Consider the following 17,068-nt stretch of genomic DNA (forward strand, 5'->3'; position numbering starts at 1 on the left):
CAACTGTTTCCTGTCCTGCATCAATGTGAGGCGGCTCGGAGGCTTTCCCTTTCCTGGTCAACAGCCTGGTGACCTAATGATTGGCTATTACGATTGTTCTGTTGGCTCCACAACTGCAGTCATGCAGCCTGTCTCCTGGCCTCCAGCAAGCTTCCTCGCCTTTTTGTTTAACATTTCTCTTGAGACTGACACTTTCATAGTCATGTTTATTGCTATCGTACAATGTATATAACACAGAAAGACCCTAAGCTCTAATATCATCTACTAGAAATGCTCTGGAAACCATCCTGAGAAGGATGTGGCTTGTGTTAGAACCCTGTGTGTGATACCTCCTCCTTGGCAATCCGCATGTCATCCGTGACGTTGGAGAACACTGTGGGCTCAATGAAGAACCCCTTCCGGCCCAGCCCTTTGCCTCCACATTCCAGCTTGGCGCCCTCGGCCACACCACTCTGGATGAGTTCCAGGATCTTGTTGTACTGTTTCTTATCAATCTACAGAAAAAATTGCCTAATGACTCCAAGTAAAATCCTCTGTGAAAATGGAAATAAGCATGTTCTCAAGAATCTCTCATTTGTGATTTTTTTCAAAGCTTCGTCATACCAAGTCAAATCATATGGAACTGCTGTTATTTAAACATTTTGACCTATGAAAAACGGTAATTTTGTATGGTTCAAAAATAGAATTCCAATAAATGAACTGCTCTGATGATACTGCCAAATCAGAAATGCCAGTTGAAGACTTAGATAACGTTTCTAAATAATGGAAACACTAGTGAATTGATTACTCACTGTATGGGGGAAATTTGACTTCTATAGCCAAGTGAAGAGTTTAGCAAGTTGTACCAATACTAAAAAAATGAAAACAATAGATGAGCTAACACACAACCACCTTACATGGTACTACTATACATTAAATTCTTCTGGGTTAAATGTTTACTGGAACTATTTTTACACCATTAGAGGAAAGGATTAAATTTAACGAGTGAGGAGGACTAGCTTCTTAGTCCATAAAATAAGGTCAGTCTTGCTTCCCAAAAGTTATAGAGTTATCACTCAGTTATGATGATAAATAATATAAAAACCTACATTCACCTGAGTTTGAAATGCTCAGCTAGACCATCAATCTTCTCTCAAGTGGCCCCAAAATCTAGAAGCTGTTGTTTTCTTATAAGGAAATACCCATGCTCTAGAGAACCAGATGAGATCTGGACCACGTATTCCTTTAAAAATTCTCAGATTCTATCTATAGTTTAAAACCAGAATTCCATCTGCAAATACACCTTGATGATTGTGGAGAATCGGCAGCGGTAAAGAGTGCAGGCTGCGGGGACTCTGATTGCTCTCCCCATCCCATCACAGTGCGTGAAGCATTCAGAGGAAGAGATAACCGCATGGCAGAAGGAAAAGTAGACAGCCCTTCATTTCCTACACATTTACAATCTATAAATGATCTCCTCAGAGTAGGTCAGGATGATGGAGAAAATCCTTTGCAGCTGGAAAAAGGATAAATGGTTTCTGAGAAGGAGAGATGCCCGGCCTCCTTGGCTGTGGCATCTGTAGGGATGTTTGAAGTCGAGGGCTTAGGACTGGGGCTGAGTTCTAACATCAAGCTCCATCTTATCATGCTTAGGTCATTCTTGAGAGTTGAGAGACTCCAACTTACCCCCACCAAAGCTCAGGGTATCCTTAAGGAAACGCTAATCCTTTAGTTTTTCAGAGATAAAATTTAGAAATGGAAAGAGTATCATAAGACATAAGCAACGCCTCACTGGCTACCTTTCCAGCCATGAAGATGAGGTAGAAGAGTAAGGAGGCAGCAGAAAAAGGGAGATGGTAGTTCGCTGGGTCCCATGAGAGTGTCCAGTTTATTTGCATGAGTAAAGAAAGAAAGAGAACATTTGTGATTTCTCTACCTGCGGTCCCTGCTCAGTGGTGGGGTCAAAGGGACTCCCCACTATGCGCCTCTTGGCCCGCTCCACGCTTCTTCTCACGAACTCCTCGTAGATGGACTCCTCCACAAAGATGCGAGAGCCCGCAGTGCAGCACTGGCCTTGGTTGAAGAACACACCCTGGTGAGCCTGCTCCACAGCATAGTCCACTGTAAGAGGAAACAGCCACGTCCTCAGCACTGTTTCACCTGCGAGGGGCCTGTCTACGAAGCCAGCTCCCTCCCCTCTGCAAAGCTCTGGGATAATGTCATGCTCACTGCAGAGCACAGCAGTGAGTAGCACAGTGGAAAGCACTGGATTGAGAACGCAACTTCGTTCTAGTTCTAACTAGACCCCGACGTTACTTGCTTGGTTAACTTGGACAACTTCACTTCTTTGAGTCCCTTTCTTCTGTAAAAAGAGGGACTGGACCACATCCTCTATACCAGGAGTCTCACACCCCGGTACTCAAACGGGCTGCACAGGTGATGCCATGGTAGGAATCTGCTAGGCAGTAAAAACAATGTGATGGGGACTCGGAAGGGAAGCCGCTACATGTGGCTCTCGCTATGCATGAATATAGGCCCAAGGTGGCCAGATTTCCAATTTAAAAAGAGAGAGAGATATTTTAATGTAGTTTTTTGTTTTCTTAAGCACTGTGTAATATCTAGACAGGTAAACATAGTTATAGCCTTCATTTGGCCTGTGGACTGCCAGTTTGCAACCCCTAACCTATGGGGCCTTGTGGCTGTTATGTTTAATGAGTATTTTGGTAAATGAAGCTATAATAGCAATGGATCTTCTTAAAGACATTAAATTTCCTCTGTATTTACATGGAAATGTATAATATCATACAATAACGCTTTCGTTTTCATCTCTTCTACTTCAAGATAGTATTAATAAGTCAGGTTGTGCTAGTTGCTGAACGACTGATTGAATCCATCAACGTCATGTCACCGAAGTGCCTCCTCAAGAGGACTTGACGTGTAAGAATGCCGTTCCCTTTGACAACTAGTGTAAAGCTGAAGCCGAACTCTTTGCAAATTCCAAGCGGGGGCTGCAAGTCAGGCAATTTGCTTTCTGTTGTCTCTAGTGGTGAAATTGGGGAAGCAGGATGTGGAAAAGAAAAAGGAGGACTTAAAGAGATTTTGGAATTTAATTCCCTGGAAAGTTTTTCAAAACAGAGAGACCACACTTGTGCAGAGTGAACTAGACAGCGTCCTGCCTGGAGACATGGGGTTTCCTAGGTTACTGCGCCGAGCCTCCGTGAAATCCTACTGCCAAGGTGTAATCACCTCCAATTTAGGTCTATTCAGACAGAACTGACCATAGTGTGTTGTCACCCTGACTGAAAGTCGTGGGAGCCACAAAAAAGTGTTGGGATGACTAAACCGAGAAGGGCGTGTGGGTTTGGGAAAATGTTGGCAGGGCTAGTGAAGCAGAATTTTTTTAATGATCTACAAAGCCACTAGGCACACTTGAGAAGTTTCTAATTTCTTGAGTCTGGTGAGAGAGATTGTATTTCAGGTGTTCAGAGGCTTACAGCACTGGTCTTTCCACTATACAGCACTGCCCAAGCCTTTACCTCTTCTATCCTGTTCTATAACATCAAAGTTAAAATGGCTAATTAGCGTCTAGAAAACAAACTCTGTTCAGTTGCCAATTGATAAGTGCTCTTTCCCAATTTTAAACTATTTTCTCCTTAGAAGGGAGGTCCAGATTCTTCTTCTTGAGTGACCCTTTAGTTTCAAAGATCTTTTTCTTAGTGTCCTGTCAAAAGTGGAGGTAAGGGAGAGCACGGAAGAGCAGTATGCCAGGACATACACGAGACCTGTGGTTCACTTACAATCAGCATCTGCAAAAATAATATTGGGACTTTTCCCTCCAAGTTCCAGAGTTACTCGCTTCAAATTACTTCTTCCAGCTGCTTCTTGGATAAGCTTTCCAACCTGAAAGAAAGGAAATGGCGAGAGGTTTTAAGCACTGTGCAGTTGAGATGGTCAAGGGCCAAAGCCAACTCTGGGCAGCAATGGCATGCAGCAGTAATGGATCCTGCAAAGTAAACCAACCTACTGATGAAACAGGAATAACTCCTGTGGTCAACTTGTGTGGACAAGATATGTCATTGCCTCGGTGACTAGGAATGCTGTCAGCTCCTTCAGAGTCTGCCTCGGCTACAAAGAGCTCTCTTAGGCAGGGGGATACCCTGCCCCTGAGGTGTCCCACATCCACTGAGTGGTGGTGGCAGGGGTGTAGAAGTCCTGCCCTTTCAGCCCACCACAGGCCAATGCTGAGAGACCCTATGTGCTCACCAGGCCACATGTGGTTGGCGGAGGCCTGAGGCCTACATTGCAATTTGACCTCTCCTGTATCCATTCTCCTTCATCAGGGATCCCTAATAAATAACCTGCATGGCCAACTCCACGTCAGGGGCTTCTTCTGGAGAACCTGTCTAGGAACCGGGTGCTGTTCTACTAGAGGGCAGAGGTCACTTTATGGAAAATGCCAAGCCACCCTACAGCCCATATTGCCATTTGCGCTGGTTGAGATGAGAGATGCTGAATTTATGTTTGACTCCTCCATGCCCTTGTGGAGCGACTCAAGTAGGCCTACTAATTCCTCAAGCAGTGCAGACTCGTGGGGAAGAGAGAAGGCTCTGGAGCCTGGGTTTTTTACTGATTCTATCACTCACCAATGCTGTGACCTTGGGAAATTTATTTAGCTTCTCTGAGCCTCAGTTGCCTTCTTTGTAAATGAAGCTAAAAAATAGTATCTACCTCCGAATTTAGTTATCCTGAGGATTAAGTGATTTATCATATATGGCCCTTTGAACCCGGCCTGGCATACAGTAAGGGACCACACATTAACCACCTGTAGGTGTGAGAAGCTGCAGCCCTTCTCCCCTCACCTGCCCTGCAGAGAAAGGGAGGGGACTGTAAGGGGAGGCGCTGCTAGACCTCGCATAGCAGGCCTCCTCCCACATCTCCCACATTATCTATGCGTGTCAACTGTTGCTCTGACTTCCATCTGGTCTCCAGTATTACTCATTAGCCGGATTCAATGCTTTGTGGTTTTATTATTACTCTACCTCATGGCAAAAATTTTTATAAAATACACTCTCATTCTGAGGAAACCTAACCCTGGGGGGGGGGGGGGAATTGCAATATCTCTAAAAGGGGTAAAATGAGAGTCTCTTAGTTTGTAGAACAATGTTATTTACCAAGGAGTTAGGAAACACCAACATTGTCCCTAAATGCGCAGACGTCAGCCCAGCAGCCAGATTGCCCCTCTCTGCCTTGCTAGGTCGTGTCTCTTCTGCCACAGGTAAACTCCCTAGGAAGATGGGCTAACAGAGGCCCCATTCTCAGGCAAACATGCTCTCTCTCCTTGAAGAAGAAAATATGTGTACACAAGGTAAGGAGAACCTGACCCTCTGTTCTGCGAAGAGAACATCGGTTAGGTGAGAATTATGACTGAAGCCTGAGACCCCCTAGCAAGAGGGGAAACTTGCACATCAGGGCGGCTGCAGGGGAACAGCACCACAGGGCATCCCAAGAAGGTGCCGTCTATGGCTGCCTGTGCTGCTGAGGAAGGTCAGTGTGTGTGGCTCTCCCTGCCCGGAGGAAACCATATGAATTCATGGAGATGCCTTTTAAAGTCCAGAAGATAAACAGACAAGTGCTTTATCAAAGATAATCACTGGAAGTCATAATTATTATTCATTAAAAAACGAAAATGTATTGAGTTGGTCTGTGTCAGACATTTATATCCATTCACTCATTTAGCCTCTCAAAAACCGTAAAAAGTACGTATTATCTCATTTTAAAGGTGAGCAAACTCAAGAGTTCGAAGTCAATGGATGCAACCAGGTTATTCAGATGGTTCCTGGCAGGACCTGTTGGACTCTATGCAGGATGAATCTGAGGCCCAATTGTGGGCTCAGCCCCCACTTTTCCTTCCTCCCTCACAGCAGTCTGCCCTTCCTGCCTTCCTTTCTACATTTACTAAGCACCTGTGTGTCTCATATCACCAAAACGTCATCCTCGAACTCCAGACTGATTTGAAAGTGAATAGAAATATCACCTTTTGAAGACACACATGATCACAAAAAACTTATATTCTGCCTTCAGATTGGCATTTACAAAAACAAGCAGAAGCAAGAAAACATCATGGATTTTAAGACATTGAGTAAATATGTGGAGTAGGTAAAGAGACTGCTGGCCCAGGTGGCATTACATTTCTGTTAGTCCTACTCGCGGACCTTCATCAAATCTCTCTACGGGTTAATATTTTTTGCCACTAGGAATGTTGTCCAGTGATTATTTTCATGGCTACAGTAACTATACAAAAATCTTGCTCAGTCTATGGTCATCAAAGAAGAATACCAAAGGATAATTTTTCCTGTGTCAGTGCTTTGCCAGCCTTTCCTTAGAAACCAAATTTGTGCTAAACACTGCAAGGCAAATCGCAGATGAATAATACCTTTCTTCTTCGTCATTGGAAGAAGGTCAAGTTGTAGCCCAGCCTCAAGAGGGAACTGGATGTGTTCGGCCACGGGAGAACCACTTCCATCTGGAGTGGCCTCAGGACAGGATACTCTGAAAAGACCCAGTTCTCACCAATCTGCTTCATTCAACACATATTGTTGGTTCTGCTGCTACGTGCCAGGGGCAATGCTGGGCAGAGTCCCTTACCGGCAAGGAACTCACAGCTCAGAGGACTCCCACATAAACCTAGCAGGTGCTCAGTAAGTGCAGTTTTGCAGTCCACTTAGGGGGAAACCTGGGTCTGACTTAATATTAGGTCTGAACTGATGAGATTATATTTCTGCAGCACTTGATTATAACCCCTGAGTCAGACCACTCTGGGCCTTACCCACAGGATTGGGCTAGGATGCAACAACCTTCACTAGATACAGGATCAGGCATTGTATGCCTTCCCATGACACGCTCGGTTTCCAGGTCACTCTCTTTGGAGAATGTATTACTACTCATGAATTCTCCCTGTGAGTGGAGTGAGGTTAAGTGACCCCAACGGGAGGCACTACTCATTATCATTACCATGAGGGGAGAAGAGGGATGGGAAGGAGAACAGATGCAACTCCAAAGCAGGGGATTCTTAGTAGGAAAGAGGAATGTTTAAAAACAAAGAGTTCAAGTGAGTACTGAGCCCGTGTCTGCTTACAGAATATGACAGGTCATGTGCCAACAAACCTAAACTATTACTCGTACAAATCCCATGTAAAGGTTCTCAAACAAAAATCTATAGAGTGAGAAAGTCTAAAAACACACAAAATAGACACTAAACGAAGGCCTGTGTCAAATTCACCGGCCCATCTCAGAGAAAAGTAATAAGTAGGGTTCCTTGAGCATATGTGCTACACTGGTCATACTGAGCTCCTCAGTACGTGGTCAAAAGGTGGAAGTACGTGGTAAGATAAATGAGGCTGCAAGGAAGCTCAGATCTTCTGAGTGGTTAAAAGTCCAGTCAAGAGGGATGGACTTGATAAAACCAAGCCGTATTCTGATGAAATAGGCAATCAATAAGATAATATAGACAAACATACAGTTTGAGAAACTAAATCCTGTAAGTGAATACAGATTAATTAGGATAAAGGCACAGAGACCAAATTTTGAGTTCATTATCTTTTTTTCCTTCCAATCAGCCTTTTCACAATATACTCTTATACCTCCTGCCCTATCTCTGACAACCTGGCTAATCCTGGCTAATCTTAAGCACGCCCAGGTTTCTGGACTACAGTTTGGCCCACAGGAGTCAGAAGACCTTGGAGCTACAAACTCTGGCTTGGCTCCAGTTAGGGAAAGCCACGTCACCTCCGGGGCCTCAGTTTCTTCATTTGATGAATGAAGGCACAAGCCAAGCAGTTAATCTGTCCCTTAGTAGCCCAGTTTGTTGGAAAAGTTAAAAAAGACACAAAGGGCTCTTGGAGCTCCTGCTCAATCTGAGAGTCTGTCTGCAATTCTTCTGCATTCTTTTAGCCTTATGGAGCAGAAGTAGTTTTTCATAAAAGCACCACAGCTGCACTGAATAGTAGGGGGAAAAAATCTGATCTTTTTTTTTTTTTTTTCAGTTTCCCCGATTAGAGCTCGTTATGAAAGGGTAAGTGATAGGGTTCTATCGTGTGGTTGCTTAACTTTGCACACACTGCAGGGTAGCTCAGCTGTATCCGTGGACCCCAAACAGGCAAGGACAGGGAACTGGGGGCTCCCCCACACATAATGGAACAGGGCTAGTTCTCAGCAGGAATGTTGACACAGATCAACTCTGAGTCCCATCCTGGTTTTCAACAGTCTTCAAGATTGGTATCAGGAGTATCCCTGGACGAGCCACAGTGCCAGAATCATGTTCACGGCACTGCAGCAGGCTTGGCGCTGTGCAGGGAAAATCATCGTATACAAGACAAAAAGAACACGGACAGCTGTCTATGCCCTTTTTATTCAAGGGTGTTGCTCCCTGAACAGTTTTTCAAGTTCAGTAATTTTTTTTTCTATTCATTCATTAATTACTCATATTGGCATGGGTTTCTTCTCAGAGATATTTCTTATTCTTGATTAGTTAATTACACACGTCAGGGTGGATTCCTTCTCAGAACTATCCCACCTTTTTAAAAAATAGAAAAATCTCTAGTCAAGCTCTCAATAAACTGGTTGAAGATGCCTGCTTTCTGCAATATATTTTCACTTCTTAAACCCCAAACAGATGGACTCTCTGCTTCTTCCCTTCTCTATTTTCTTAATTTTCATTGTTGCACTCACTAGTTCTGACTATGATGGAAATAGAAATGCCAAAAATGTGTATAACTGAATATTTCTTGTCTTGCTGAAATATCCAGAAATAATAGGCCAAATCAATCTGTTCAGATCCCCACCAGAAAGTAATAGGACCAAGGCATCTAAGCAGTTCCTTTAATTTAGGTGGTAACAGCAATTTCAAAACATTACTTGTGAAATTCAGACTTTGAAAACCAATATAGCCACTAACTACATTTCCAGCCTCTTCCTTACTGTTCTCACCACTACACACCCATCACTCCAGCCACGTGAAACCACCTGCCCTTTCTAGAATATGGCTCTATGTCTTTGTATAAGCTGAAATGCCTTTCCTCCCCTTGTTTACTTGATAAACTCATTTTTCAGACCTATCTGTGCCACCTCCTCTGAGAAGCTAGCTTTCTAGACCTACCCTTCCCACAGGGCTTGGGGTTCCTGCTCAGCTGGCTGATCCTACATAACTCCCACAGTTTTTGTTTAATAGTTGTCGTCCCCACTAGACTAAATTTGTGAGGGACTCTGTTGTGTACACACACAACACACACACAGACACACATACACACACACACATGATTTTCAACATGGGCCAGGACATGACAGCTGCTCATGAAGTCCCTGGAAATCAGACAACGTGAAGTCTTTTGGAAAACAGAAGTGAGAGATTAGAACACAGGACACCTACGTCCAAGGCTCAGCTTTGCCACAACTAACAGAATGATCCTGAGCTTTCCTCTTCTTACTTACCTTTGGCTTAAACTTCTGCATCTTTAATGAAGGGCATGGCTTCGTGGCTCTAACACTGATGGCAAATGGGCATTCTCAAGCACTCAGACGCTTTTTCTATGTCTGGTCTCTACCTCCAGAGATTCTGATCTCTGTCTGGCATGGAGCAGCACCTAGGCATGAGTATTTTTAAAAAGTTCCCAAGAACATTTTAATGTGCTGCTAAGGTTAAGAATCACGGGATTAATGAAACTTTAAGGGCATTTCTCTCATACTGTCTAACCTTCCACTGTTAGTTCTATTTTCTAATTTAACATCATTTATTGAGCACCTATTCTGTGCTGCTTGTTCTCACAAACATTAATCTTCGTGACAATCCTGTGAGGCAAGAATGATTACCCCATTTTACAGTAAAAAAAAAAAAAAAGAAAGAAAGAAAGAACAAAAACCAAACCATGACTCAGAGAGGTTAAGAAATGACTTGCTTGGGTCGGCCCGGTGGCTCAGGCGGTTAGAGCTCCGTGCTCCTAACTCCGAAGGCTGCCGGTTCGATTCCCACATGGGCCTGTGGGCTCTCAACCACAAGGTTGCCAGTTCAATTCCTCGAGTCCCACAAGGGATGGTGGGCTCTGCCCCCTGCAACTAAGATTGAACACGGCACCTTGAGCTGAGCTGCCTCCCGGATGGCTCAGTTGTTGGTTGGAGCGCGGGCTCTCAACCACAAGGTTGCCAGTTCAATTCCTCGACTCCCGCAAGGGATGGTGGGCAGCGCCCCCTGCAACTAAAATTGAACATGGCACCTTGAGCTGAGCTGCCGCTGAGCTCCTGGATGGCTCAGTTGGTTGGAGCGCGTCCTCTCAACCACAAGGTTGCCGGTTCGACTCCCGCAAGGGATGGTGGGCTGTGCCCCCTGCAACTAGCAACGGCAACTGGACCTGGAGCTGAGCTGCGCCCTCCACAACTAAGACTGAAAAAAAACAACAACTTGAAGCTGAACAGAACCCTCCACAACTAAGATTGAAAGGACAACAACTTGACTTGGAGAAAAAGTCCTGAAAGTGCACACTATTCCCCAATAAAGTCCTGTTCCCCTTCCCCAATAAAAAAAAAAAGAACTAAATAAAAAAAACAGAAATGACTTGCTGACAGGCAGTGAGTGGCAGAGCCAAGAGTGGGCTCGGGCGCCCACACCAGGCTCTTTCTGCTTCTCTCTGTGGCTCCTACTTCTCTTCTCCAGATGTTCTCTGGGAGATTGGGTTCTGATCACTTAACACACTGTCCACAACTAACAGAGACATTCTTGATCGACGGCCCTGTACATTTGGCCATCCTTCTATTACATAAGACTCTCCCTTTCTATTTCAAATACATTTTTTAAATCGAGATTTTGATTTTTTTGGTCTGCTCTGATAGGAACAAGCCTGACATACTCCAGTCAACGGTACTACTTGTCAGTCCCACTGCCAAGGTGAACTACAGAGAGGGCATCTTAGGACCTGTCCGTACTCAGCCTGAGCTCTGAGGAGAGAAACCTACTGCAATCAAGGAGTCGCAGGTAGCAAGCAGAGACTACAGCGCACTTATTCTTCTTTGGTATTCAAGTTTAGACTTAAGTATTAAAGAAGAAAAGGAAGAAAGCTAGTAATTTAAAACCTGTAAATCCAAAGGTTTGGACACCTCAAACTGGTATATTTAAAGAGGCCCATTAGCTGTTGTGAAAAATAGCTAAAGCTGTAGCAGGCTGCTTCTTCCTCTGCTTACAGAGAGGAGGTTGCGCAGAGAGAGCTGACCTGATTCATTACTCAAGCAGCAGAAAGGGTGTCCATATCATGCAATGTGACATTCATCTCACTTAGGAAATGAAAGGAGAACCCCGGCTGCGTAAATTAGAATCAGTGATAATACAGCTGTTAGCTACAAACATTTGTTTGGCACGAATCAATCTGGACTCTCCTGTAGTTTGCTTTGATGGTCTCTCTACTATCTTGTTGACTAATGATGAAATCATGGTTTGTTAATCTAACTGAATAAAGAAAACACCATACAAAGCAAAATGCAAACTGTTTTCCTGTACTTTATTGAGGTTGTTTATTGACTCTGTGTTTATTAGAGCCCCTTCACATTCACTTATTAAATATTTACATGTATTTAGCTGCATAAGTAGAAATTAATCCCACCTTTAACATGAGTAACTCGGTTTGCTTTTAAAAGGCCTTTTGCTAAAGTAAATGGAAAGCAGCCACCTCAAATAAGCTTCTTGTTGCTGACTGTTCTAGACATTTTGTGATGTACCAACAGGTGCCCTCTCCCTAGGGTAAACATAACAGGAGCCATGTTCAAATCTATATTTAAATGACATGTTCCCTCTGAGAGAATCTATACAATTTTGCAAGTAGCCTACAAAATTTAAAAAGGGTAGATGGATAAAGAAGTCAAAAACTATAAGCTGAAAGGGGATTTGGGGATTATATGATTATTTCATTTGCCTATGAAAATTCTCCACTTGCCACTATTAATATGGGTAATTATAAGTTGGCTTTCATATTCTAGACAAATGCTCCTCCCTCAGGTCCTTTCTTGTCAATGACATCATTCCAGAGAAGAAACTAAGAGATACTCCAGAGGCCACAGGATTGGTTCCCCTCCGAGTGAACGTAAACCTCTCTAGACAGAGAAATATCAAATATAGGCCCTGTCACAAAAATTCAGCTGAAACTTGCTCTATGCACACTGCTGTAAGCTACTTCACTGTTGTGAATTTTCCTAATAGCAAAACATTTCACAGGGCCTCCTTCCACCTCATCCTCTTTGCCAAATTCTCCCTTCTCTCCCTCTGTTCCCCCATTGAATAGCTGTGTCTTTGAAGATGACATATTGAGTTTTTACTGTTCTTCTTGTGAAAGTGAAGAATTTCCCATGTTAAAGCTACAATGAGAAAACTCTATACACCTATTAGAATGGCTAAAATTAATGACCATACCAAATGTTGGCGAGGGTGTGAAGTTGTTAAAAGTCTTTCTTATACGTTTCCGGTAGGTGTGTAAGTTGGTACACCCACTTTGGAAATCAATTTAGTAGTTTCTAACCTAATATGATCCAGCCATTGCATTCCTAGGTATTTAACCAAGAGAAAAGGAAACACACACACACACACACAGACTTGCACATGAAATGTTCAAAGACGCTTTGATTTATAGTAGTCCCAAACTGGAAACAACCTAATGCCCCAAATGTCCATCAACAGGTAAATGGGTAAACAAACTGTGATATACTCGTAACCATAAAATGGAATTCTACTCAGCAATAAAAAGAAATGAAGAAATGAATTGATATATGCAATAACATGAATGGATCTTAAAATAATTGTATAAGTAAAATAACTGAATAAATTAATTAAATTTTAAAATAATTAGAGCCTAAAGAGGAAAGAGAACAAGTGAAGAGGAAAAAAAGAAAGAAAAGGTGGTGAAAATAAAAACAGAAGATCAGAGGCCAACAAAAGAAAAGATGTCAGAACTAAAATGAGGCAACATTTGAGATTATAAATCTACATAAGAATAAAGCATTATAATCGCTATAGACCGTTGACCAGTCCTCATTTACATGCACAGAAGGTAGAACAAAATCACTGAACTAAGGACTCACTGAGTGGGTAAGGGAAAGGAGGTCATTTCCACAGAAGAAATGGCATATGCAAAGTCACAGAACTGTGAAAAGTGCTTTATATTCGGGGGTTTTCAGACAGTCTGGTAAGGCTAGAGAGTAGGGGAAGGTGCAAGGGCCAAGTCATAAGTCAATGAGTCTGTTACCTTAAGGAGTCTAAACAGCTAAGTAGAGCTATCATCCATGCTGCAGTTAGACACAGAAGTCTGGAGCTCAAAAGAAGGGCTAATAATTATAAGGGAGCTATTTCAAGAAAATATTCCAAATGAAATGTTAGCATTGACTCACTCACTGGATTATTCGTATGTAAAAACATCAAATGGATCAATTAGGTTACTACGGTTGAAAAATCTTCTATACTGATGGTCTTATAGGGAATAGAGTCGAAGAGGAAAATGGTGGTTAACTTCCATGTTCAGAAACCAATATTTATGAGTAAAATGAACCTTAGAACTTCTTTTAGGAATAGTGCTTTTATGCAGACAAGGGCTAAATCAACAAAAAATTCCATAGAGAAAGAAAATCAGACCAGCTCAGCCAGGAGGGTAAAATCATCTACAAATTCATTAGCTGAGTCCCTGCGTTCCCTTGAACAACTTCTGCACATAATGGTCCTGGGCATAGTGAAGTTGGTGCAATGGCATTAGAACTGTGCTAAACCTATGAAATCCTCTGGGGAACAGACCTGGAGAACAGAGGAACTAGAGAAGAGAGGGAGGAATAAGCTCATAAAGAACTCAATTCTATCTCATATGCTCTGGACCATGTCTTTGCTTTGCTAAACTAATTTTGAGTTAGTCTTTCTTCCTTCAGGTGCTTGAGAGAGAGAGAGAGATTATTGCTGGAATGAACCTACAGACACAGCAGACAATGAGAGTGGTACCTGGTATTTTAAACAAACGTTTTATTTTAGCACAGATTAACAAACTCAGATTGTAGTTTTTTCCTAAACGGGCCTAAGAACATGCTCAACTACTGTATGACCCAACTACTCAGATTGTGTATAAACTAGCAATTTTTGAACATTAGTGAACATAAAAATCACTAGGAGAGATTATTAAAATGAGCATTCCTGGATCCCATTTCCAAATGTTCTGAGAAGATCTTGGGTGGTGCCCAGGAATCTGCATTTAAACAAGTCCCTCCCCCCTCTGCTGTTCTCTCCCACCCCCACTTCACTGTAGGTGAGGTAGTCCTGGAAAACAATAATAACTACATTACACTTTGCTGCGGAGAAATTTCTCCCTACACCAGAATTCAGTTCTTGCAAACAGGTAGAAGGAGTAGCCCCTACTCTAGGCCATAGCAAAATCATAAGCAAGTTCCTTAATGGGTACCAAGTGTCCTCTTTCAGCACTACTCTCTAAATCGAGTACACTATTCTCCTTAAAAAAAAAAAAAAAAAACAGGGTGGCCGGGTGGTTCAGTTGGTTAGAGCGCGGTGCTCTTAACAACAAGGTTGCCGGTTCAACCCCCACATGGGCCACTGTGAGCTGCACCCTCCACAACTAGATTGAAAACAACGACTTGACTTGGAGCTGATGGGTCCTGGAAAAACACATTTAAATAAATAAAAGTTAAAAAAAAAAAAAAGGATTCAAAATCAGTTTATCCAAGCAAGCACCTGGGCAACCTTCCAAAAAGTGAAATAGAACAGCGAAAACACAAACAAAAAACCAAATATTTATTAGAAGACAAAAATATTTGTAAAATATTTATAAAAGCCATAAAACAAACAAAAGGAAAGTAAAACTGCCAGAGGCGAACAGCAATCAATTTGACAGACATATTCTTTACAAATGGAATTTTCAGATTCAACTAATACTTACTGAGTTTTTACAGTGTGCCAAGCAATAGGACTTGAACTTTTAAATACATTGCCTCAATTAATCCACAAATAAAGCTATAAGGAGTTATTCATAGCCCCTCTTAATAGATGAAAAAATGAGAGATCAGAAAAACTGAATGATTTGCCAAAGTCACACACAGGAGAGGTAGGATTTCATCCAAGGTCAGCTGAATCCAGCCCCCTTCTATTTACACCACACTTTCTCAAGCAGAAATGATTCTATAAATTTCATTTTAAAATAAACAGAAAACAATGAAAGCTAATATTTACTGACACTTTACTAAGAACGACGCCCTGTGCTAAACACATTAGAGATACTAGTTTATTTCATCCTCACAATCCATGAATTAGATACAATCATCCCTTATCTATTGGCATGAACTCTGAGGGCTGAAAAAATTAAATAATAACATGTATTGTGAACAACTCTACACGATCATTATAGAGGTTTTAATTACGTCTAGTTTTCTGATATGGATCTGACATATTTAATCTTGATTGCTTTTAATATGATTTGAAGGCTGTTTGGAATTTCTTATTGAAAAAGTGATGATTTCCCCTAGTATTTTTTAGAGAGGCAAAGTACAGTGTTGTGATACAGCGTTCTTTCAAGTTTTCATTTTAGCACAGCAATGAGGGATACTATTTTTCCTTTAAGAGTCTCTAAACAAAGAACTGAAAGAAATTAACTCAAGCTGAACTCAAACTCTTAACTTCCTAAATTCATGTAAAATTCTGTGAAGAGGTCTTTGTTGATCATTAGACTGATTATATTGATTAACTGTTCAACTCAATTATTATCTTCGCTTATAATAAGCTACTGGATAGTTTTGTAGATGGAAACTGACTTGGCCTGAATGTAAGTGAAAGTATTATAAACTGAGGATTAGAAAGATGATTTATGGGAAATAGGTACAGGGAAAACCTAATATTTTACTTAATTTCTACACATTTTTGTGTCCCTTTAACTATTAAATATGTTCACCACAACACTGGAACTAAGTGTTTAGCAATCAGTGAACATCTGTTGTCCGGCGCTGGCTCACTCCACCAAGTGTCCAGGGCACTAGGAAGTCATACACGCTAACTCCTCAACATGTCCCATCTGTCATGACAGGTTCTCAGGGCTGGGTATTGGGGTTTTTTTCCATCTCTATAAAGGCTTTTCACTTCCAGAAGAGACTTTTAAGGATACGCACTAAATCAGTATCACATCTATAGCTCTCGAGGTTGAATGCCTGTAAAAGTAGACCTGCCTGAAATAACAAAAAAAAACACCAAAAAACGAAAACTGCATTTGCTATTAAGAGGCAACAGTGAAACTTAATCTCTCATTTTACATTCCAGCCAAATATGTATTGAGATTTTTGAAAGTGCTGGTCCTTAATATCAGGCATGGGAAATGATTCCTGAGAATTGAACGATACTAATATTTGTTGATTATCTGCCAATATCAAGCAACACACTACTCACAAGGGTCCCCCAGCTGGGGTTCCTCCAAGTCCTTTTTGCACTTTGGTTCCCACACCTCTACAATTTCATTTTCTCCAAAGAGAAAAGGACGATAGACCTACGTTTTCCCAGCTGTGAATGTTAACAATTGTGGATTAAGATGTAGAATTATCTTTTCCTTAAATATTGTTATCTTTGCATGAATTAGCTTTTCATTTAAATTTAAATATGTTGAACTAACAATATTGCTCCTTAATGCCAAATACATTTGAAAACCATGTTGCACAAGAGAATTTTAGTTCTAGCCTTAGAACTAAAGGCGAGAAAGCATGTTGAAAATTAGGACATTTTTAAGTAAAATGGTGCAGAATTAGTCTTCTCTTCCTCCACCCGCCCATACACACCACACTATATTAGCTGCATATTCACAGATTATCACCTGGGTTAGATTGAATCGCACAGGTTCTCTAAGGTCTAGCATAGTACTTGACATTTAATAAGTGCTCAATAAATGCTTGTGGACTTGATTTAAGGCAGCTTGGGTTTAAAACTTTAAGTCCTATACTAGAGAATGTCAGATGGATGCATAATGTATCAAATGAGATTTAAAGAGGCTAAAGATGCAAATTTAAAGTAAATTTTGGAAAAGGGGAAAAAGTT

The 17,068-nt window shown here is 41.7% G+C and overlaps 1 protein-coding gene across 3 annotated transcripts in view; it reads right to left on the reverse strand.

Annotated features, from left to right (window-relative positions):
* Positions 1-17,068, reverse strand: part of ALDH1A2 (aldehyde dehydrogenase 1 family member A2) — a 91,552-nt gene that overhangs the window by 10,871 nt on the left and 63,613 nt on the right. For 2 of the 3 annotated variants that reach the window (XM_019732311.3, XM_074327682.2), the window contains 3 exons: positions 3,777-3,879; positions 1,916-2,100; positions 330-494 (listed from right to left, as the gene is read on the reverse strand). In XM_019732311.3, the coding sequence (XP_019587870.1) occupies positions 330-494; positions 1,916-2,100; positions 3,777-3,879 (453 nt within the window). The remainder of the gene's footprint in view (positions 1-329; positions 495-1,915; positions 2,101-3,776; positions 3,880-17,068) is intronic. The other variant, XM_019732312.3, reaches the window with a different exon arrangement.

The sequence above is a fragment of the Rhinolophus sinicus genome, chromosome 3 (genome assembly GCF_057876585.1).
Source record: "Rhinolophus sinicus isolate RSI-liver-muscle chromosome 3, RSI-T2T, whole genome shotgun sequence".
In the NCBI taxonomy this organism is placed as follows: Eukaryota; Metazoa; Chordata; class Mammalia; order Chiroptera; family Rhinolophidae; genus Rhinolophus; species Rhinolophus sinicus.